Here is a 21,724-nt window from a genome sequence, read left to right on the forward strand (position 1 = left end):
AAGATCCAGCCCAATCACATCCACCGATAGATTAAGATTCGTGCACAGGAAAGACGCATCGGATACGACCTCTCCTTTATTATTATTTCTCTCCAGTTTCTTTCCTTCAGTTACTTCCATTCTGACTCGGGCTCTGGACTTCTCTTACCCTTGAAATCTTGGTGAAAGATCGGTGCTTACGTACTGCTATTTAGAAGTATTCTCCTTTCCTTCGTCTTCGCGCTGCGGATTCTTGTAGAAGAACAGCTTTATTGTGTGATTGATTTAACCTCTTTCCCGTTTTTATTGGTTGATTAATAAAATTTCGTGATTTTTTTTCGGCAGGTGAATTCAGAGTTGGGAGCGTGTTTCCGCCGTTTGGGATTTATTAAACATGGTGAGCGTTGAGTCGAATTCCGATTTTTAAGAATTTGTTATGTGGCTTTGTGTTAAGCTATGCTGGAAATAATTGTTCTTTTCTGTGCTTGAAAATTAAAATTCTTCTTTGCTCTGGAAGTTTTCTCTTGAAGATCTCCATCTGTGTTGTGTATAAGCCCTTGCTAAAATAAAGTAATAATGTATTATTCAGCATGATGTCAAACTAATTGGGCTTTTGCTGCTTTAGTATGCATCCACGACATCACTTTTAATGTCAATTTGTGAGGATATATATTTGCGAATTTTTTACACACTTTATTTTGTGTTATTGCAGTTATGATAGCCTTCACTAGATGTGTTCATATTTATTTTTTGCTTTCTTGTTTCAGTTTTTCAACGGATATGGATACCATGGAATGTCATTTGAGCAAACATATCGGTGCTATCCTGCTTCTTTCATTGACAAGGTTTGACGGCTTCTCCAACTTTTGATTAATTTTCACTTTAATTTTGCAATGATGCTCACACATGTAACTTATAGCTGAGTCAACACCACTAACTGTTTTTTAGCCCATGGATCCTATCTTTTTGCTGGAACTCTTAGTTTGGGTTTTCTTTTTTTTTTGTCTGTTCTATGATGTTTGAGATATTTTATTTGGACATGTGATGCATCTACTCTCACTATTGTTATTAACTTGAACTTTTTACAGAATTTGCTAATTTAATCAATTTTGATCTAATTCTGATTTTTTTTCTCTCTCTTAATTTGCAGGCGCAGATAGAAAATGGTGACAAAGGTAAGCAGTCTAATAAACTACAATGATAGGCAGAATGGTATGTTTCCTTGACCACCCATGATGTCTTATTCCACCTCTTTTTTTTTGTTTCAGTAATCATGCCTCCTTCAGCTTTAGACCGCCTTGGTTAGTTTCACGTCCTTTCTTGTGTGGCTTATTGTTTTCTAACGACATTATATTGTTTTATAAACCTCTTCCTTGGGCTTGGGTAGTTTTGGATTTTGAACCCGGGGCCCCGGATCTTACTTGACTTTATCTTACAGCATCACTTCAAATTGATTACCCTATGTTGTTTGAGCTTCGAAACACTGCAACCGAACGTGTTTCTCATTGTGGAGTTCTGGAGTTCATTGCAGAAGAAGGCATGATATATATGCCTTACTGGGTATGTGCGATCTGCGTGCACATTATATCATGACTTTTAGGACTCTGGGACATCATTTGATGTTTCGTGATCGTGCAGATGATGGAGAATCTGTTGTTGCGAGAAGGAGATATTGTACGAGTAAAAAATGTGACTCTTCCAAAGGGTACATATGTCAAATTGCAACCTCACACAAAGGACTTCTTGGATATATCAAATCCAAAAGCTATGTGAGTCTTGAACATAAAATTGACATGTTGCTGTATCTGTGATTCTCATATGTGTGTTTGGTGTTGTCGAGCTTCTCTTTTGGTTTTTCTAAAAAAATGACATTGTTTGAAATTCCGTTCTCTTTTTTTGGTTAACTTAACTTAGTTTAATATTTTTATTTTTGAAATTCTCTCTTGCAGCTTGGAGACAACATTGAGGAATTTTTCTTGTTTAACCACTGGTGATAGTATCATGGTGGCTTATAACAATAAAAAGTACTACATAGACATAATTGAGTCGAAGCCTTCTAATGCCATAAGTATTATTGAAACCGACTGTGAAGTGGACTTTGCTCCTCCTCTCGATTACAAGGAGCCGGAAAAACCTGCACGGCCAATTCCAACAGGCAAAAGAACAGAAGGTAAGATTTTTTTGATGTTCTTCGTTTTCTTATATTCATCATCTTATCATCACTTTAGTATGTTGCAATTGATTATGTTACAATCAAGAGGTTACTGCTCACTGAAGGTTCCCTTTTCTAGAAAATAAGCTGCTGCAAGCTTCATCCGTTCATTCAATGAACATGGATACATTTCTCTTCTTGCACTCTCCTTTCAAGGAAGTCGAGATTTCTTCTTGGACAAATCCTTCCTATGCTAGTTATCTACTAACCATTATCTTGGCCATTTTGTGCCTTTTTCTGTTCATTTGTTCAGGCCAGGAGCCTGCAGCTGAGACAGAACCTAACTTCAATCCATTTACTGGCACCGGGAGAAGACTGGATGGAAAAGCCCTGAAAACCCAGCCTCCACCAGCCTCTTCATCTGCACCCAGTTTCAAGAAACCGAATGTTTCCAATGATGGTGGACAAGCTTCTGCATCCAGTTCCAGTTCACAGAGCACCAGTCGCCAGTCTCAGGGGAAGCTTGTTTTTGGTTCAAATGCAAACCGCACTAGTGAATCTTCAAAGGTATCCTTTTCCTGTATAAAAAATGCAATTTATTTCAGATTTCATGTTTAAGATCCGACACAATTATGCTCCGTCACCAAAAAAAAAAGAAGCCAAGTCGTTCATACTTCTCCAATTATTTCTCTCAATCATAAGATATTAGATGCTTAAGAAGATGTTTTGGATCTGATATCTGTTTTCCTATCACAGGACACTTCAAAAGACAGCAAGCAAGAGCCTCCAAAGAAAGAAGAACCGAAATTCCAGGCCTTCACGGGGAAGAAATACTCGTTGAAGGGTTGATTGTATATTTAATTCAATCCCGATTGTTTCTCTTCCTTGGATACATTAACTATGTACGTGAGCATGCTTCACATTTTGATTTCAATCACACAGCACCAGTTGTGCATTTTTTCAAGTAAGATTATCAGTTATCATCTTGTGAACCTCACGTAGTGTCAAATAAATCTAAAAAGTTATAAGATGAAATGTGATGATCAGTTGATATCCTCGTCTAAAAAGTTGTCTAAAAAGTGCAGAGAACCAGTTTGTTTTCACCAACAGTAGAGAATCCAAATCCTTTACATGTGCAACAATGTATCTTGATCCAATATTGAATCAAATCGAGTTGTTATTATGATACATTTGAATTTCATTTATTATTTATTGTTGTTGTAAGAGATGTTTATTCATTCATTATCTGTTCGAATTGATGCTCATTACTCAATTCCAGTATAGTTTAAAAACGCCTCTCGTTAACTACTATATCATGTATATCTTGACCAGGGTTTAAGTATACATTTAAAATTTTTTTTTATAGGCATAAGTAAATTCTTGATACTATAGGGGTGTTCAAATCAACTTACACGTCCTCTGAAAAATAAAGATTTAAAAAGCCAATGAAAATCAGATTATTAAATATGTAATTGTCGAATAAATCAAGGCAAGGCTGTCATTACTCTCTACCGGATATAAATCGATGTAATATTCTTACTTTAATATCAAATGCTTGAGAATCACATATGCTTACAATGTTTGACAGTTGAAATTATTATTGTCAGAAGCGTAAATAACGTTTGCCATTGGAAATTTAATTATTTATATATATATAATATAATGTATTGAAGTCGAAAATCTACAACATTTACATTTCTACAGCATTTTCTATAATATTTTCGTTGACACGATTGATCTGCATTATAATTATGAATGTCACACCAATAAAACTCTACATGTAACAATATTACTGTTTGGACTAAAATATTTAATTATGAAAATCCAATTTAATGATGGAAACCCAATTAAATTATAAAAGTCCATCAAATGTGGCATATATATTCCAATTGATTTAAATTTATTCAGATAAGTCAAGAATATTGTAGGAAGAGGAGAAGATCGAGGGAGAAAATGAGAGAAGATCGTGGGTCATGGGGGAAGTGGAAGAAATCGCACCGCACAGTGAAGAAAAAAAGGAATCAGCCAACACAGAGAAAACACGACAATCTCTCGCACAACTCCAGGCAACTCCCTGCAGAATTCTCATAGATTCAGTCAAGCTTTTTCATGCTTTTACAGTCATATTAGCATCTTCGTACATATTTTTGCACTATTTTGTTATATTTTTTAATGTTTTTGTGATTTCATATTGATTTGTTAATACACAATCATGTTGAGAGTTTATTTCATCAATTTCTATTGTTTTTTCTTTCGTTTTGGTGTTATATTAGTTTAGGAGACTATAACTAATGGTCAAATTTAGTGTCCATAATTGTCATGATTCTTAGAAGTTAGATTTTCATTGTTTTTATACAAATTGGTGTCCACAAATCAAATATTGTGTAAATAATTACATGTGTACCTTATTGCACACGCTTTGGCATTATATACAACATCGTAAATTGAGAAGTATTCAAATTAACCATCTCTTTTTTAAAAAAAATAATTTATCATGCTTCTTTTTTTACACGCACACACACACACTATTCCATTTATCATCATACATCAATATCAATTAAGTTTTCAGAAAGTAAAAATAATGAACAAAAATAGCTATAAATCAACGATGAATAGCACAGCTTTTTTTCCTTTCATTCATAAATTCGTCACAAAAGCGGACCGTTTTTTGGTAGTGAAATATGATTTATTAGTAGCTGTAGCCTTTCACAAACATTCCTGTCTTGGCTTCCTCTGATTCTCCCTCCGCGGTATACTTACCGAGTTGAGCCAGGGAGTTAGCCTTCGCCCTGATGAGCAAAGTATCTTGAGCCTTCTTCACGTTCTCCGGGCGTCCTCCCCATGTCTTCAGGCATGTGTTTTGAAGAGCTCTAGCGTAGGAAAACGACACGTGCCACGGGTTCTGGGCTTGGTTCATGGCATTCAAGTTCAAGGTTGCTTCCACCTCAGATTGCCCACCAGACAAAAACTGCTCATCAAAAGATTAAAAGATGGTCACAAATTCAAACTCGACTCGTTTACACGCGCACCTACATGAAGTAAAATTGGAAATACTTGCCATGATTCCAGGGACGGCTGGGGGAATTCGCTTGCGGAGGAGGCCGAGTGTGTATGCAGCAACCTGTTCGGGTGTCGCCTTTTCCTTGCATTCTGCACCAGGAGTGACCATGCTTGGTTTGAGGAGAATACCCTCAAACAACACATTGTTTTCAGCTAAGTAGAAAAACACCTCAGCCCACACCTTCAAAGCTACCTCATAAGTCCTGTCAATCCCATGCTCTCCATCTAGCAAGATCTCTGGTTCCACTATTGGGACCAGTCCAGCCTCCTGAATCATCGTGAAAAACCGGAGTTTATTAAACAGTTGGATGTTAAAAATTTGAAATTTTATACGTAATTTTTCCCTTGAAATTCCTGAGTCACGCTCGTCACCCCATCTCCCCTGGGCATGATATCTCACAGTTAAAAAGGGAAGGGGCAATATTATGTACCTGAGAAATGGCGGCATAGCGGGCTAGGCCCCAGGCCGCCTCCTTCACTGCCAAGGCAGATGGACCATTGGGAATGCTCACAACAGTACGCCTAAGCAAGGTCGGAATCAAGAAATTTCGTTAGAATCAAGGATATAAAGCTTTATTTAAGGTCACTACCAATAGCATTTACAAATATTTTCAGTTGAGAGGTTACAAAAGAACGAATACCCTCACCATTTGGCGAAACGAGCACCTTGTTGGTAGTACGCAGCAGAGCGAGAGGCAAGGCCATCAAGACCTTGGCACCATGACTCGTCATTTGAACCAGCAAGAGGAACCAAACCCTGCAAAGATCAAATCCCATTACATAAGCATTCAAATATCATTCAAATCTCTTATTCACAGAGCAGCACAGTCGCAACATCGACTACATTCTTAGGTCCAGCCTGCTGCCTGCTAATCATATGATCAGCTCAGCAAACTAAGAAATGGAACAGGTTGTTATTGATTACCTTATCGACTTTAATGCCAGGAACAATATTCTGCTCAACAAGAACATCCACCATTTTCTTGCCATCAATGGTGGATTGGTAGAGAGTCTCCTCAAATAAGATTGCGCCAGAGATGTACTGGCCGAGTCCAGGGGCAGAGACAAGAAGCGTGCGATAAGCCTGACGGTTCGCCTCAGTGTTCTCGAGCCCGATGGATGCTAGACGCTTCCCACAAGTGGCGTTTGATTCATCCATGGCAAGAATACCACGCCCTGGTGATGCAACAGTTTTCTACACCAAAGACATATTCACAAAACAGTCAATCTCTCGATTAGCCAAACACTACTCTCTCCAATAAACTTACTATCAAATAAACTACAAAAGGCAGTTTCATAAAACATAATGCAAGAACTGAACCAAGCCAAATGATGAAGTTAGCCATATACCGCAGTCTTGACGAGCTCATCGGCATAGGCGGAAGCGCGGACAGTGAGTGGAGATGGTGCCGCTTTGGGCTGGCAGCGAATGGTGGCAGCGGAGGTGGATGGGTGGCGGAGGAGGGAATGACCTTTAACGAACTCAGACATGTCAAGAACAGGAGATGGCTTGAGGAATGAGGCTGAGGCCATTGGTATCAATAATTTTCTTTCCCTTTTCCTTTTTTTTTGTCAAGAAATTTGATGATATGAACCGAAATTATAGAAGCAAAGGCCAAGGATTGTTCAAAAATCTTATCCCCCCACTAACACTCTCTTTGCCACACATCAACCTTCTTCATGCATGGCTGAATTTATAATTGTGTGTAGTATTGTGACAAAAGATGTCACATTTGAGGCTGTCATGATTGGACCATTCGTAGGTTGCCAAGTGGATGTGATAATTGCTAAAATAGACCCAATCATACACAATACTCCATTCATATAGTCTTGTCTGTATTTGCTTCATGTTTATTAATTCGTCGCATATTGGTTTATTCAACTTTTTAAAAAATAGTTCATTAGAAGCAACTTGATGTTGGATGTTCAGAAATTGTGAATGAAATTTAGAAACTGAGTAATATCAATTTGTTTCCCTGGAAGAACATCAAAGTCAGGACAACAAATATCTTTGTTCTATTCCGAAATCCATTTGTTCATAAATTATTCCAATTTGTGATTTTGGGGGTAAAAATTTAAAAAGTCCCCTATGTACTTCAAAGTTAATTTCTGTCAAACCCCGCAAATAAAGCTCCGATTTTAAACTAAAAGAACATGACAAATTATATCAGACCTCAAAACATTCAAGAAACTTGTGATTGCAAAAACCGCAGGCTGATATTTAAGTATGAATAAAAATATTGACAAAAAAAAGAGAATCACGAATTGAAAAACCTTGATATTTTCAAGACTTTACGTTCTTCCAAAAATGGAGCTGTTTGAAAGATTCTATCGGCCATGTAAATGTGAGGCTATGGTCATTTCTGATTAATGTTCTGTTCGTTAGTTTGATTGGGTGCTAATCCCATGATTTGATAGCAAAAATTTGTGTGAGACGGTCTCACTTGTCGTATTTTGTGATACGGATCTCTTATTTAGATTACTCATGAAAAAATATTACTTTTTATGCTAAGATTATTATTTTTTATTGTGAATATTGGTATGGTTAACCCGTCTCACAGATAAAGACTCGTAAGACTGTCTCACAATCTACTCTCATTTGATTGGGTCAGCTTTGATAATTGAAGCTAATTAACTTTTAAGGCCTACCAACCGATGGGGCTTAGATTCCTGGTAAAATATCAATTATTGTTAGGTTGCTTGCAGTGTCGGGTTCTCCCTCACCTACCAAAAAAAAAAAATTTCTCAAATGGTAGGTATACAACATAGTTAACCTGAGTTTTAAACCTTTGCACAAAGTATGCGCAGATCTTGGGAATGCAGTGCTAGCAAATCGAAATTAAACATCAAAATCTGAGAAAAACATCAACAGTTTGAATCAGCAAATATAAAAGAACATGCAACGTCATGGCTACTTGTAGTCAGTTGTATAAAAAGGTAAACAAAATTTCTGTTTGGATTTGATTTGCCTGCAATCCAAGGAACGAGAATATAAAATCGTGCATCGTTCAAGACTTTCAATGCCTTGAAACACCTGCAATGGCCTTAGATGCTATAAAAGGCCGTTCCCCAAAGGTGGAATGCCAGAATTCCATTTCTCGGAAATATAGATTGATTGCTTCAGTTCAAATGCTTCTAAAACAAAAACCACCCAAGGATCAGACGTCCTACGGTACCTCAAATAATCAAATTCATTCACCTTCCAAGTTATGTAATGACCACAAGTAATCGGGATTCTCATGCTTTAACCATCACGACTATTAGGTTCAGCTAATTTACCTGAATTTAAACGTCTCCCAACCACTCTTTACATCACCCATTTTGCGACGAGCAGCAGAGTCGAGTTGGATTCAGAGAGTTTTCGATGTTGCTTCTCTGCTGTGTAACATTTCACAATGTTTGGTTAGTCGATAATGATCCCTGGCAACATATTCCAGTGGAAGCATGTTTTCCATATAGGGCAAATTCTACAGAATAGAAACCACAAGATACAGCCTTCTTTCGTTTAGTCACCAACACAATACGTGAAAGGTGTGTGTAGCTCAAATACTTTAACAGCAGCGCTTCCTGATTTCAAGATTTCAATTTCAATCTCAGGGAATGCATAAAAAAATCTTTCGATACCGATATAGATAAATCGACTTCATTTTAAAAACTTGATCAAGTATCTGATTGGTGAGCGGGTGGATCACCATTTCAAACATATGTATATGACGGATAACACAGAGAAAATTCTCCATTATGCAAATCAATACCCAAGAACACGTGAAATCACATGTGATTACAGTGACGATATCTCTGGACACAAAACAAACTTCTCAACGTAAAAACACCGCGTTTTCAAGGTAAAAAACCATGTGAAAGATTGAAAATTTCGACACATGCCATCGGCATTTAATTAAAGGCCTTCTCGTATAACCCATCAGAATCCTAAAAAAAACAGAACATTCTTTTTTGTCAAGCAAATGTATATTGCGATCTTCTTCACTTTCATCACTACTATATAACACCAAACCACTGCTACTAGATACAAGCCTAGACTCATCATTACCACCGTCCTGATTTCTCGCCGTATCTTTCGTATCAGTATTACATGATCTTACCACGGTCGAAGCTTCTTCTGCATCGGCAAAGTTCATTTTTGCTTTCTTAGTTTGTGGATTAACTTTAATTAGCATTCCCAGCGGACGAGCTGCAGTATTCCTCCTTCCTAGAACTGATTTATTTTCCTGGACCTTGGAAACTTAAGGTGCCTCCTTTAGCTCATGTACAGCAGTAGATTGTGCTGCTACGGCTGCCTGAAAACTCTCCAGCTGCAGCTTTTCTTCATCTGCAAGCTGCTGTTCATATTCTTTTCTCGACATTTCCAGTTTATCGAGGAACTCGGTCTCATCTTCATCCAAAGCTTTAGGTGGCCTGTGCTTGAATCGTTCGTTGAATTCGGCATCCTTCTTATCCTTGTTTTCCTGCAAAATCTCGTAAAGGGACCTATCTCTCTGCGCAGTACCATCTTCCACTCGAACACCCCGAGTTCTCCGAGTTTCTTTTAACTGCTCTTCTGAGACAAAATTCATCAACCTCATCGGCATCTCATCATCCGCCATTCTCGAAAATGCCGTCGTTTCCAGCAGAAAGCGGTTCGCTCCTCGAAAAGTGAAACTCTAATCACTCAACTTTGCTTCAATTCCTTCTAAATTTATGATTTTTAAAAACAGAAAATGTTCTTTCATTTTTGTAGTTAATACAATTTATAATTTCAGCAACGTTAGTGAAAACTGAAAAGCAAACATACTGAAGATTTGAAAGCGGTAAAAAAAACACCTCAGTAACTAAGGATCATAGGAGAATCAAGGAAAGAAACCATACCTTTGGGAGATCTGCAAAATAAAGGTTTTCAAGGAATTAATATCCAAACTTTGTATGGTCATTTTTCGAAAAGGAAATGTGAAAAAACTTTTTCCGACGCCGGGACTTGATATTGGGGTCTTCCGAGTGAGAGCCGAATATTACTTAACAACAAGACCACAACGGATTTTTCGACAGGATCTGGAATATCTGAATTTTAAATCAAAAATACATACTCATGATTCAGTTCAGAAAAGATTCTCTATGGTAATATTGTGTGGTACAAAATGGTGGCAACCTGTATGAGATCTGATTCCAACCATCGTCTGATATATGCCTTTATTATAAAATATATGCTTATGTTCTATAAAAAACTAGGATGTAAATAAGTGCAAGTGGCATTGCATTAACAATGTGAAAAGCTATCGTAATTACATATTAAAAAAAATGATCAAACTACTTCACACAATATCCTCATGCATCCACGTAGGAAAATAAAATGAGACAATTGCCGACTGCTCAAAATAAATATCCAAGCAGTACAAATTTCATTAGACAAACATAAATCTCGGAGAACAGATGGTGCAAAAAAAGATACCAAACTAAATAAGTCCGACCACAAAAGTACTAAAGAGTGCAAACATCAATCCCAGCTCAATGCAAAACAAAGAAAACTGCATAATTGGCCTTAATACATAAAGCCACAAACTTCTTCCTCTAGTACCTTCGGGGATACCTATCCATGAACCTACCAGACGGGCACTCGAAGGCCATGTGGCCTCTTCCTCCACAGTTATGACATATAGTCATGGAAATGCAGTCCCGACTCATATGCCCCACCTGCTGGCAAGTCCTACACACAATGTCACGAAAGCCACCTCCACGAGCTCCAGACCCCCTTTCTTCAAATGTATAGCCTTTTGGACAATCTCTAGCCATGTGCCCAGATATGTTGCATGTGTTGCAGACGGGATCGTTTTGACAGTCGTGTGCAATATGTCCTGGTTTTCTGCAATTCTTGCAAGCCCTGTCGTTGGTACAGTCGGCTGCCACGTGGCCTTGCTTGTAGCAGTTGTTGCACAGCCTCAGATCACCAGGAGGTGCTGTGCAGTCCCTAGCACGATGGCCTGCCTTTCCACAAGTGTGGCAGATGCCCTCATTTGGACAATTTCCTGCCATATGGCCAGGTTCACGACAGTTCCAACAAAGAGATCTTGTGTTGCATTCTGATGCAATATGCCTGATTCAAATTTTTTAAGCCTAGTAAGAATTAAACTTCAGGCAGGCGTAATATATGGTACGAAAATATATTCAAGGAAGATGAACAAAGACCCTTGAAATATATTCAGTAAGAGAGGCAGTTCAAACATTAATGCCAAGAAATAAATTCAGCGCATCAGGATTAATATTAGTTCACCCAACAACTCTTGCACAAGAACGAAAAAAATAAACAGATAAGTAAGAAACAACTGAGATACTAGCAATCATAACACGATTAAATGTAAACAACCCACTATGCCTATACCAAAACTTACCCAGGAAGACCACAATTGTGGCATAGAGCTGCATTGGGGCATTCTCTAGCAAAGTGGCCAGGCCTCCTGCAGTTGTTGCACAGACTGTTCTCACTGCAATTAAGTAGCACATAAAATAGAGGGGGGGAGTAAGACTAAGCCGTGATGCTCCAAAGCATAGAAAAGACCAAACAACTAGCAGACAAAAAGTAACTTATCAATCCCTTTCATCGAACTTTCCATCATGTATTTTTATATAAATATTACTTCGGATTTGGGTGAAGGAATTGAGATTTGAGAAGAGAGAGCAAAAGGATTTAGATATTCTAATTTATAAAATCAAGTATGAAGTAGATTGGATCGAGACCCAAGATACGCCGAAAGCAGCCAGGCACAGCACAAGATACGGTTTCATTCATATTGATCCCTCACTTCAATTGCCCCCTCTTCAATGCAAAAAACGCAATAATGAAATAATAGTTATGAACAAAATGAATGGATCAAGACCAAATAACCTGAAGCCCCTCCTCGACTCCCGCCTATATGGTGCAACACGATTAGAATAGTGCTGAGTACGGATCTTCCGATCCATTGGACTCCTACTTCTGCTTCGGCTCCTGCTACGGCTACTGTTGTCTAAGCTCATTTTCCTAAATATCCAAATCAACAACCAACTTCTATGCAACAATATCACCGACACCACAGTTGTTGCATCCTCCCTGTCCACCACAACCACACATCCAAGTCCATATCAATCAGTCCTGGAAATCTTCACTCTTCCTTCATTTCGTAAACACCATATTCCAACATTGTTATTGCAATTTTCAACAAATAATACCACCGTACATCATGCATGGAAAAGGAAATTAGCTCCCATCAAATTCTTGAACTCAAAAACACATTGAGCCAACCATCCTTAGTGTCACACCATACAAGCACCTCTTCTCACAACAAGCATATGATATCTAACCACCGATAATAAAATCATTTTAAAGCATGTCAACTATCATAGTACAGTGTTTCAGCTGCTCACAGACTTTTGCGACAACATTTCATATTTAAACTATTTCTTAACAAACAGCAAGTTGAACAAATGAATAAACTGACCCACAAGTTATAGACATGCGAACTCGAATGAGTCATGACACAAACCATTACACCTTAATATATTTGGATTTTGGCAACACTCACCGGGTATCATGCAGAGGAATGAATTTTGCAAGAAAAAAGTTTATGGGTACTGGAGAGTCATCAGTCCTTGCAATATACCAGGGTGAGAGTTCTCTTTATGAACTGAACCAGCCATATTAATGCTTTATTTCAGCCATTAACCATAATAATGTGTTAACAGACTCTACGCAAGTTATGATAACCAGAGTCAAACTGCCAAAGACCTCTGGGACGCATTAACTAGCCATCACAAAATTGTAAACTTGTAACAATTTACAGTTCATTATCAAAGTACATTATTCTTAAATCTTAATCTTTCTTTTTTTTATTTCAATTTTGGACAAGTTTTCAGTTGATAACTGGCGCCGAGCAATCCGTTCTTGTTTAATAATAGGATATCTAAATCTAAAAAAATCAAAGAAAGGGATATATCGCATCCAAATCTACCTTGTGCTGTCGTGCGCGTGGACATAAATTTACACAACTGATGAAAACACCAAGGAACAAAAACTTTTACATCAAAAGCAGATCTGAAACCATAACTATAGATTCGAGCCACATTAGTCGCTCATTTGAAATCCTAAATACAACCTTGACATATAATCAATTGCAAACAAGCGTTACTCAAAACAAGACATAAATATCCAAAAACTGTCAAAAATCTGAAACCCTCGCCACTACTCGGATGAACAACACAAAACATCAAAGACGACTAATAAGAATAACAAACATCAATTATATCAGGTAAAATAGGAAAATCCGAAGAAAATACATAAAAACCGTAAATTAAATAAATTCGGTAGATTTGCATAAAAAACAAGTCATTGAAGATGCACATTATGTTTCACAATAGATAACCAAATTCGGTAGATTTGCATCAATAACAACTGAAGATGCACATGATGTTTCACAATAGATAAGCAAAAGTAAACGAGATGGAGATAGAGAGATGAACCTGATTGACCTATACGGAGAAACGCCGCTATTCGGTAAACGAAGCAGAGAAATGTCCCGCACGCACGGCGTGTAGTGCCCGAAGAGAAGGTATACGAAATGAGAGCAGCTACACTGCACAGTCTCGAGTCAACAACGAAAAATATTAATTGTTCGGGGGCCGTGGTTTCGGACTTTCGGCCCCTCTTTTAATTACACAAGTGCCGAGGTTTGAAACCCGGCCGCTTATAATTTTCTTTTGATAAATATTATTATTACTCATTCTTTAAGTAAAAAACCTAATATTGATAAAAACTGCTAATAAATCCCAATAAATTAATAATAATGATAAAAAAATGAAAGTAAGAGAAATAATAACCAATACTATTGCAAAAATTATGCATTGACAAAATTTCAGTAAACAAAAAATGACCAATAAATCTATGTAGTTTAAAAATTAAAATTTATTAATATTTTTTAAAAAAAAGTTAACCAAAATTAAAATAAAAACGTGAGCACTTTTCTCTAGTTAGATTCGATAAACATGATAAATGAATTATTAAAAAAATGAGCTCGAGCTTAATAATAAAAGCTCGGATCAAGTTCAAGTCTCTATCTATCGTAAACGAGCTAAGCTCAAACTTGATATTATTCGATTTTTCTCGACTCGTTACATCCCCAATCAGAATAAAAATTTATTACATAGCCTGAAATTCAAAATTACTTATGCTTTTGTATCATACACATATTGCATATAAATTTGAAATACTTATGCTTTTGTATCATACACATATTGCGTATATTTTCGTTCTTACACAGCCTGAAATTTGAAATTACTGATATTTTTGTCCTATACACATACCGATGCATATATTTTTGTTCTTCGTATCAAAAAGTTCGAAAACAGTCTTTTGTTCGCTCAATTTGTAATTTGGAGTGTTCATAATATAGAACAAAAATCAATATCCTTTGTTTCAATTTTATCCAATATTTCAGTTTTGTCTCTGAATTTGTTGCAACATTAAATGTGACAACTTCGCGCCGATTTCATTTTACACATTTTATCACACCAATAATTATTATTAAACATTAGATATGTGTATCTGATTTGATTTCATTTGTTTTATTCACAAAAATAAGGAAAACCGAGTAAACCAATTTATTATTAAAGTTTTTATATTAAATCTTTATTTGATAATTTAATTCGATTGGATAAAATATAAAAACGATAATTATTAATCCATTGTATGGTGTGAGTGATCGAATGCATTGTGATTGTCCTTTTTAATTTTTATATTAATGTCTAATTCAATAAATTTACTATTATTTGAATTAATTGTCCTAACGATCTATAAAATAAAACAAATATTAATGTAGTTTTACCCAAAAAATAATTTTATCAATATTGGTCACTTTTAAAATAATAAAATGGATTAAATACTAATTAATATCCTTGAATATCCAATTAATCTATATTTTTTAATTAAAATATCGTTTTTCATCGCGTTTAAGTATAACGTATCCCCTGATTTTCTTATAATTTTTATGACGATAAATTTTACAACTGCCACCAGTTAGTGCGCAATGAGTATATTCCTGAACTAACATAATAATACGCAAACTACATAACCAAGTAAATCTCGTCCTCTTTTTTTATCGTCCAACGATAGCCCTACCTTTCCCTCGTCACAATATGAACAAAGTTTATCAAGATTTTTCACAAGTTCATGTGTTTGATTCTTATTTATTAAAATAATTAAGTAAAATTATTAAAAAGTTGGATTGCGTCATTAACATCAACCAAAACTTTTGATAAATCGATATATTTTTTTGACATTGCCTTAACTTTGTAATTTAAATATGTTAATTAGGAAAAAATAATTTCCAATTTTTTATATAGTGAACAATTATAATTCACCATTCATTAATTTGGACAAAAATCCTCTTCATAAATATTTTCTCACGAAAATCAAATTAAACAATGAAGTAGTGATTCGAATCACACAACTAAAACATGCATGATAAAATTTAAGAGTACGTCTCATAATAGATATTATCAGTGAGATTATTCGAACTTATTCATCCATTTCATACTTATTGTGAAAAATAATATTTTTGACATACGAACAATAATTCATAAGTCGGTAGAAAATATGTATCACAAAATTGACACATGATAAAATTTTGTAAACAATTTCTGTTTTTCTAATATTCCCTCGTTTGAGTTTTAAATATAACTTAAAAAAAACATGCTTTATACATGTGATTAAATTTATCGAACAAATATCACCGTCACTTACATAAATCTATCGCTTTTAAAATTAAGATTATAATGAAGTTTAAATACACACACATAAAAGTAAGAAAACACTACCACACCTTTACCCACCCCAATATTATATTTTAGGACGGCTATAAATATGAGATTAAAAAGAAGAAAATATCGATAGGCTGAATCTATGTTATATCGAGAGTAAAATTTTTATTTTAAATATATCTTTTATTCTTTATTTTGAAGTGATATTTTTAATCCACAATTTTATATAAAAATAAAAATAAAGAATTCTTTGTACGGATCGAAGAAATCAAGCTATATGATATGTCGGCTATAACAAGACACTACTCGGCGTCTTTGGCATGGCAATCAAAGAAACTGTAAAGTGGATCTTTTGGGGTAACTGTGGGTGCCGAAATCATTTCAACTGAAGAAGCAAATTATAATGATTAGACCTAAACACCTGCATACCACAATTAATTCTTGTGGTACCCGCCACTCAACCTATGTATTCTTTAAATTATTTAATAAAAAAAAGTAAAATAAGAGTCTCTAGATGTGTCGCTTTACACAAATATATATAATTATGATATAAATATATATTATAATATTAAATAAAATGTAATTATATTTCTAATTAATATAGTAAAGAAAAGTCGTTCGTGGAGCTGAACTCTGATCTCTTGACGTATCATTTATTTTATATATAACAATAAAAATATATTGTTTGAGTATAAAAATGTATACATCCTCTCTGCCAATATTATCAATCTAAATTTTGTTTCATATTTTTTAAATAATTTTTTTTTTCAAAAGTAAATATTTATATCAAAATAAAAAAGAAGTATGTTGCATACACGCCCATTGATAATTCAATCATCTTTTTGACCAAGTTTGTAGGGACATTCATCGTTTAATCGGATTCGATTTAAGATAAATTTGTTTTTAAAAATATATAATCTTATACTCAAACTGGTTTACTTCGACTCGATTTGATTTTTATCAAAACTGTTCATTTATTTCGGCTTAAAAAATTATTTGAATTGGCAATTAAAATATATTATTTTTTAGATATTTTTTTTTATAAAACTTTTAAATACAAAATCTAAACAATTAAACAAGTCATAAAAATTAACAAAATATACTCGATTCACTAAATATTATTTTAAAATGTATAATCCAAATAAAAATATAAATAAAATTACCAATCTAATTAAATTTCTGTTTTTCATGAGTTAGGTTACGATATACATAATCCAAAATAAATTATATGAACTCAAGTATTGGAAATGTAACGTATATAATCTGGAACGAATGAACTTCAGTTTTAACATTTGAATTCCAAAATAAAAATTTTGATTTTGATTTTTTCGCTATTTCTATTTTTTTGCTTGAATTTATTATTTTTTCGTTTAAACCAAAGTTTAAACACTCATAATAGCCAATATCTGATAAAATGTAAAAGTATTTTTTGATAGAAGTATATATAGTTACAATACTATGCCAAATGCCATTTTAGCGTAGCTTTTCATTCTCCAATGGGGGCGCTATATTTTGCACCAAAATAGCGCCCTTTCTTTTGCACCAAATTGCAATCATTTTATTTTTATTTTTAAATTTTAATAAAAAATGATATGATTTAATGATTTATAAATAATATAATAGTCTAAAAAAATGTAAATAATTAATATAAAAATACAATTTATAACTAAATAATATAACAATCTAATACAAATAAAAATGCAAACAAACAATATTAAAACGATATTAAATAAAAGTTTAAAAGTAATATACATAAAATAAAAAAATTTAAATTAAAAAATGTAAAATTTGAAATAAAAAGTTGAAAATAAATGTTATATTTGATATAAAAATCACATTATTTCAGCATAAAAAATGCACAAAAATATATTTTACGGTTAAAAACAACCTTAAAATGTTTAATACAATTAATGCGGTAAATATTTAATACAATGAATACGCGCGCCGACATACAATAATAGAGAGAATACAGTCCAAATTGAATAATTTTGATCTATAAGATGTGCAATTCTCAGCCTTAATCTTTTAATTTATATTTAATTTTCAATTTTAGTTGTTTCATGTTGATTTCTGACGTGAAAACAAACCATGCCAATGTTATGCCAGACATTTCGGACGCACGTAAGTCCACCAAAAATGAACTAAATTTGGAAAAAATATTCAAATTAATAAACTATCATTATGAATTGACCTTGACCGATGATTAAATTTTTTTCCAAATTAATAAAATAATATACGATTTTTTTAAAAATAAGACAAACGTGCTAAGCAACAAAAAAAAAAATTTATCCAGTGGATTAAATATTTACTTGCTATCGGATTCGAGCTTTCAGCCATGAAATATACGTCAATGGCTAATGGCTAAAAGCGCGCGCATGCATGCCCAAGCAAAAATAACCATATATGCAGATTAATTAAATAGAACAAAAGTAATAAGAAAGAAAGAAATTAAGATCTCCATCAACAATACAGTATGATATTACTACGAGCTAAAACAAGTCAACAACTCCATATCTCTATAGTACCCATCCAAACCCTAATCTACGATAAGGGGGTGGGGACCCCAGCACCTGCTCCAGCCTCCTCTTTCTCTCATTCTGCATGGTGTCATCATTTGCAGGTGCCCAGACCCACCCGCTTCCTCATGATTGACGCTGTGTTTTCCAAAGAAGCCAAATCTAATCTACGAAATGAGTGACGGGTCGCATCGGTTTCACTGCAGAAAATCCAATCATTCAAAGTCTGAAACGGAGTCCACAAGTTGTGGCTTTAGGCCTCATGATCACCATCGCGGGGTTCCCAATGTTGTATTGCTATACGTCTTCCGACACTCGTCGTTTCAACGTGATGGCCCGATCCATCTCTAGGTGGGCTGAAGTACACGGGTAGAAAATCATCGGTTTCGCACTCGAATGTTGAGCTCGAAAAGTGGGTTATCAAAGCTTGTTTGCCCTATTTACCAGAGAACCACATTTCAGAACAATCCAAGCAAGAAGAATTCCATATATATACATATATATATATAACACTGGAGATGTATTGTGTTGATTGGTTCATATGAATATAAAAGCATTCATGCATGTAACACATTTAGACCTGGATTTTGGCACGGGCAATCTCCATTTTTTTGGGCCATCTGTTCCATTTAAGAGGTTCCCACTCCATCGAATCAAAGGTATCGAAGAACTTCCAAGCAGCCGCAGCATTGGTGAAATTGATGAAAGCAAAGCCTCTTCCATTCCTAGTTCTGATCATTAATTAATAATGCAAGATAATTTATGAAACTTACAGAAAAACTTTAACTTGATTTGCTTTCTTGACAAAATTAATCTAGATTTGGAAATATTAAACAACTTCAACTTACCTAAAATCGATTGGCAAATACAAGAAATCGTATGATGCATTGATTTGTTCCTCGGGGTCTGAAGCACTCTTGTTTCTGCACTTTGCGCAAAATCGATCCAACAACTCTAAAAGATACTCACGCCTGCAAAAAGAAGGATAATATAAAGTTGCTAAACATGGGAACAAATCCAATAAAGAACATGCGCGGTAGATTAGAGAAAAAACATCGGAATAGCCCGACATATATGTATAAAAGTTGGGAGTAATACGGGCAATCATAGGGTATATTCTTTAACATGACAGTCGTATTCTCCTCGTCTTGTTTAAGAGACAACACCAGGTGCTGGTTTTTTTCCTCCTTCGGCACACATCTGCTAACATGTCTGCTGCTTTCAGGCCTTCCCTCGATTCTCCTCCAAGAACTTGACCTGCCTAAATTACCCCTCCTCACGCATGGCCGAAACCCACGGAAACCTCCACTAGGCGTTATTCTAGTTTGTCTAACGAGGGGGGAATATTGCCGGTCACCGACAGTTCTGAAATTCACCTCCTCAGGCTGGACATTGGAAGAAGAATCAGTCGTCACAGATTGACTTGTCACCACCGCTGCAGATTGACTCGTCACCACCGCTTGAGGCAGCGGTGGCAACGAATGTCCACTATTAGGGTTTTCTGGTGCCATATAATAGTATGTCTTGATATCACGGAAGGGCTGTTGTGGGTGTGGTGAAGTGGGCAGATAGAACTCCGGAGCATGGCAGAAAATCGACGGGGAGGCAAGTGAAGACGGTGGCAGGAAAAATTGGTGGGAAGGCGAGGGAACACGACGCAGGTAGAAAGGGCGAAAGGAAGAACTGCGGCTGCGCATGCGGGTCGGGGCCGACGACTGAGGCTTTAGGGTAGTATTCAGGTGCAAGAGCGTTAAGGGTTTTGGAAGAACCGGTTGTGGATGAAGGAACCATGATACGAGAGAGATGGTAATATTTATGGCTGGAAAGTTAAAAAACGAGGGAGAGATTAGAGTGAATTAAGGGGGCATTAAATGAAGCTTCGGTTGACGATCACAACACCGGACAAAGGAATTTGTTTCCAGGTACAAATCCTTTTTGTTCCAGGTTATGGTTATTATTTATATTAAACAAGTGAGACGAAACAACAGGGGAAAGAAAAGAAGGGAAGAACCCTTGTACATTGGGATTCTAATCTTTTATGTCAAATTTAATATCCGCACAGTAGTACTCCAAGTTGTTATTTACTAATGCCATATATTTCAGGGGTGTCAATCGGGTCGGGTTTTGGGTCAATCCCGTGAATTTTTTTATTTTTTTTCAATCTGAATTCAACCCGAACCAAAAGCAACCCGAAAACCCCCGACCCGTTTAACCCGAATTTTATTTATTTTTTTTAAAAAAATTAATGAAAAAAATTCGAAAAAATAAAAAATAATAATAATATTATAATTTAAACACATAATAACAAAATTTCCGGTTTAAATTTGAAAGTTTAATTGTAGTAAATTAAAGTATATTTACTAAATCAAATAAACAATTGTTAAAAAAATAAAAAATATACAAAATAAATATTAAATGATGCAAATTTATAATATAAATATACAATAAATTTTGTTCAAACATACCATATATAAAAATATAGATAATATTTTCAAAAAAAAGTTATCGGATCAACCCGCGACCCAACCCGAAACCCGTCGAACATGTCATTAACCCGAACCCAATCCGAACCCGAAAAAACCAACCCGAACCTGATTTTTTCGTGTTGGGTCGTGTCAGGTTGACGGGTCGTGTTGCATTTTGACATCCCTAATATATTTGCCCATATTATTTAGTAAAGTTCTGCTTTTTAGTAACGTATTCGATATTATAAATTAACAATTTTATCATAAATGTCTCGTTACATTAAATTTTGAGTAGGTCTCTTGTGAAACAATCTCAAAATTTTTTATCTATGAGACGGATGAACCCTACCGATATTCACAATAAAAAGTAATACTCTTAGCATAAAAAGTAATATTTTTTATGGATAACCCAAATAAAAGATTCGTCTTACAAAATACGATCCGTGAGACCGTCTCACACAAGTTTTTGCCTTAAATTTTTTAATTTTTTTTAATTCAATGTGTGTGGCATGTACATTTTTTTTTATTTGATTGTTTGAACGATATCATATATATATATATATATATATATACACACACACATAAAAGAATGAAGAAAATAAAGTTAAAATTATTTAAATTTGGACAGAAAAATTTTTGCTCTTCCTTGATAAAGATAATTTTGTGTATATCAAAGCAACAAGTAAAGTAGGGTAGCGGTGCACAAAATTTTGGTGTAACCAAAGAAATCGATAGAATTGAATTAATTCAGAAATTAGAAATCTCGTTTTTTT

At 35.0% G+C, this 21,724-nt stretch overlaps 3 protein-coding genes and 1 pseudogene across 7 annotated transcripts; 1 reads left to right on the forward strand and 3 right to left on the reverse strand.

Annotated features, from left to right (window-relative positions):
* Window positions 1–24: 24 nt before the first annotated feature.
* Window positions 25–3,116, forward strand: LOC142539832 (uncharacterized). 2 transcript variants are annotated; one of them, XM_075645559.1, is made up of 10 exons: window positions 25–196; window positions 325–376; window positions 747–824; window positions 1,130–1,154; window positions 1,248–1,280; window positions 1,418–1,539; window positions 1,618–1,748; window positions 1,929–2,149; window positions 2,445–2,698; window positions 2,888–3,116. In XM_075645559.1, exons 2-10 carry the CDS (start codon window positions 374–376, stop codon window positions 2,978–2,980), a joined length of 960 nt encoding a protein of 319 aa, XP_075501674.1. In that variant the 5' UTR covers window positions 25–196; window positions 325–373; the 3' UTR covers window positions 2,981–3,116. The 2 variants fall into 2 exon arrangements, with proteins under 2 accessions (XP_075501674.1, XP_075501676.1); XM_075645561.1 differs by having other exon boundaries at window positions 70–234.
* A 1,528-nt stretch (window positions 3,117–4,644) lies between these two features.
* LOC142539833 (fructose-bisphosphate aldolase 1, chloroplastic-like) lies at window positions 4,645–6,872 on the reverse strand. Its single transcript, XM_075645562.1, has 6 exons — window positions 6,542–6,872; window positions 6,117–6,386; window positions 5,839–5,948; window positions 5,623–5,713; window positions 5,190–5,459; window positions 4,645–5,099 (listed from the first exon to the last, which is right to left on the reverse strand). Exons 1-6 carry the CDS (start codon window positions 6,722–6,724, stop codon window positions 4,821–4,823), a joined length of 1,203 nt encoding a protein of 400 aa, XP_075501677.1. The 5' UTR covers window positions 6,725–6,872; the 3' UTR covers window positions 4,645–4,820.
* Window positions 6,873–8,911: 2,039 nt separating this feature from the next.
* Window positions 8,912–10,418, reverse strand: LOC142539835 (uncharacterized; annotated as a pseudogene).
* A 134-nt stretch (window positions 10,419–10,552) lies between these two features.
* Window positions 10,553–13,808, reverse strand: LOC142539834 (uncharacterized). Of its 4 annotated transcripts, none has more exons than XM_075645566.1 (4): window positions 13,676–13,808; window positions 12,066–12,269; window positions 11,572–11,664; window positions 10,553–11,276 (listed from the first exon to the last, which is right to left on the reverse strand). In XM_075645566.1, the coding sequence occupies exons 2-4, from the start codon at window positions 12,194–12,196 to the stop codon at window positions 10,754–10,756; spliced, it is 747 nt and encodes a 248-aa protein (XP_075501681.1). In that variant the 5' UTR covers window positions 12,197–12,269; window positions 13,676–13,808; the 3' UTR covers window positions 10,553–10,753. The 4 variants fall into 4 exon arrangements, with proteins under 4 accessions (XP_075501681.1, XP_075501680.1, XP_075501679.1 ...); XM_075645565.1 differs by lacking the exon at window positions 13,676–13,808 and adding an exon at window positions 12,742–13,663; XM_075645564.1 differs by lacking the exon at window positions 13,676–13,808 and adding an exon at window positions 12,742–13,663 and having other exon boundaries at window positions 12,066–12,330.
* Between the last annotated feature and the right edge of the window lie 7,916 nt (window positions 13,809–21,724).

The sequence above is a fragment of the Primulina tabacum genome, chromosome 3, assembly GCF_025594145.1.
Source record: "Primulina tabacum isolate GXHZ01 chromosome 3, ASM2559414v2, whole genome shotgun sequence".
NCBI classification, from domain to species: Eukaryota; Viridiplantae; Streptophyta; class Magnoliopsida; order Lamiales; family Gesneriaceae; genus Primulina; species Primulina tabacum.

Coding starts and splice junctions, on each gene's coding strand:
- LOC142539832 (XM_075645559.1), top strand. Junction 825..1,129: donor CTGCTTCTTTCATTGACAAG/GTTTGACGGCTT, acceptor CTTAATTTGCAG/GCGCAGATAGAAAATGGTGA. Junction 2,699..2,887: donor GCACTAGTGAATCTTCAAAG/GTATCCTTTTCC, acceptor TTCCTATCACAG/GACACTTCAAAAGACAGCAA.
- LOC142539833 (XM_075645562.1), bottom strand. CDS start 6,724: ATGGCCTCAGCCTCATTCCTCAAGCCATCTCCTGTTCTTGACATGTCT. Junction 5,460..5,622: donor GCTATGCCGCCATTTCTCAG/GTACATAATATT, acceptor ACGATGATTCAG/GAGGCTGGACTGGTCCCAAT. Junction 5,100..5,189: donor CAGCCGTCCCTGGAATCATG/GCAAGTATTTCC, acceptor TTTGATGAGCAG/TTTTTGTCTGGTGGGCAATC.
- LOC142539834 (XM_075645563.1), bottom strand. Junction 11,665..12,065: donor GAGTCGAGGAGGGGCTTCAG/GTTATTTGGTCT, acceptor ACTTAATTGCAG/TGAGAACAGTCTGTGCAACA. Junction 11,277..11,571: donor CACAATTGTGGTCTTCCTGG/GTAAGTTTTGGT, acceptor AATTTGAATCAG/GCATATTGCATCAGAATGCA.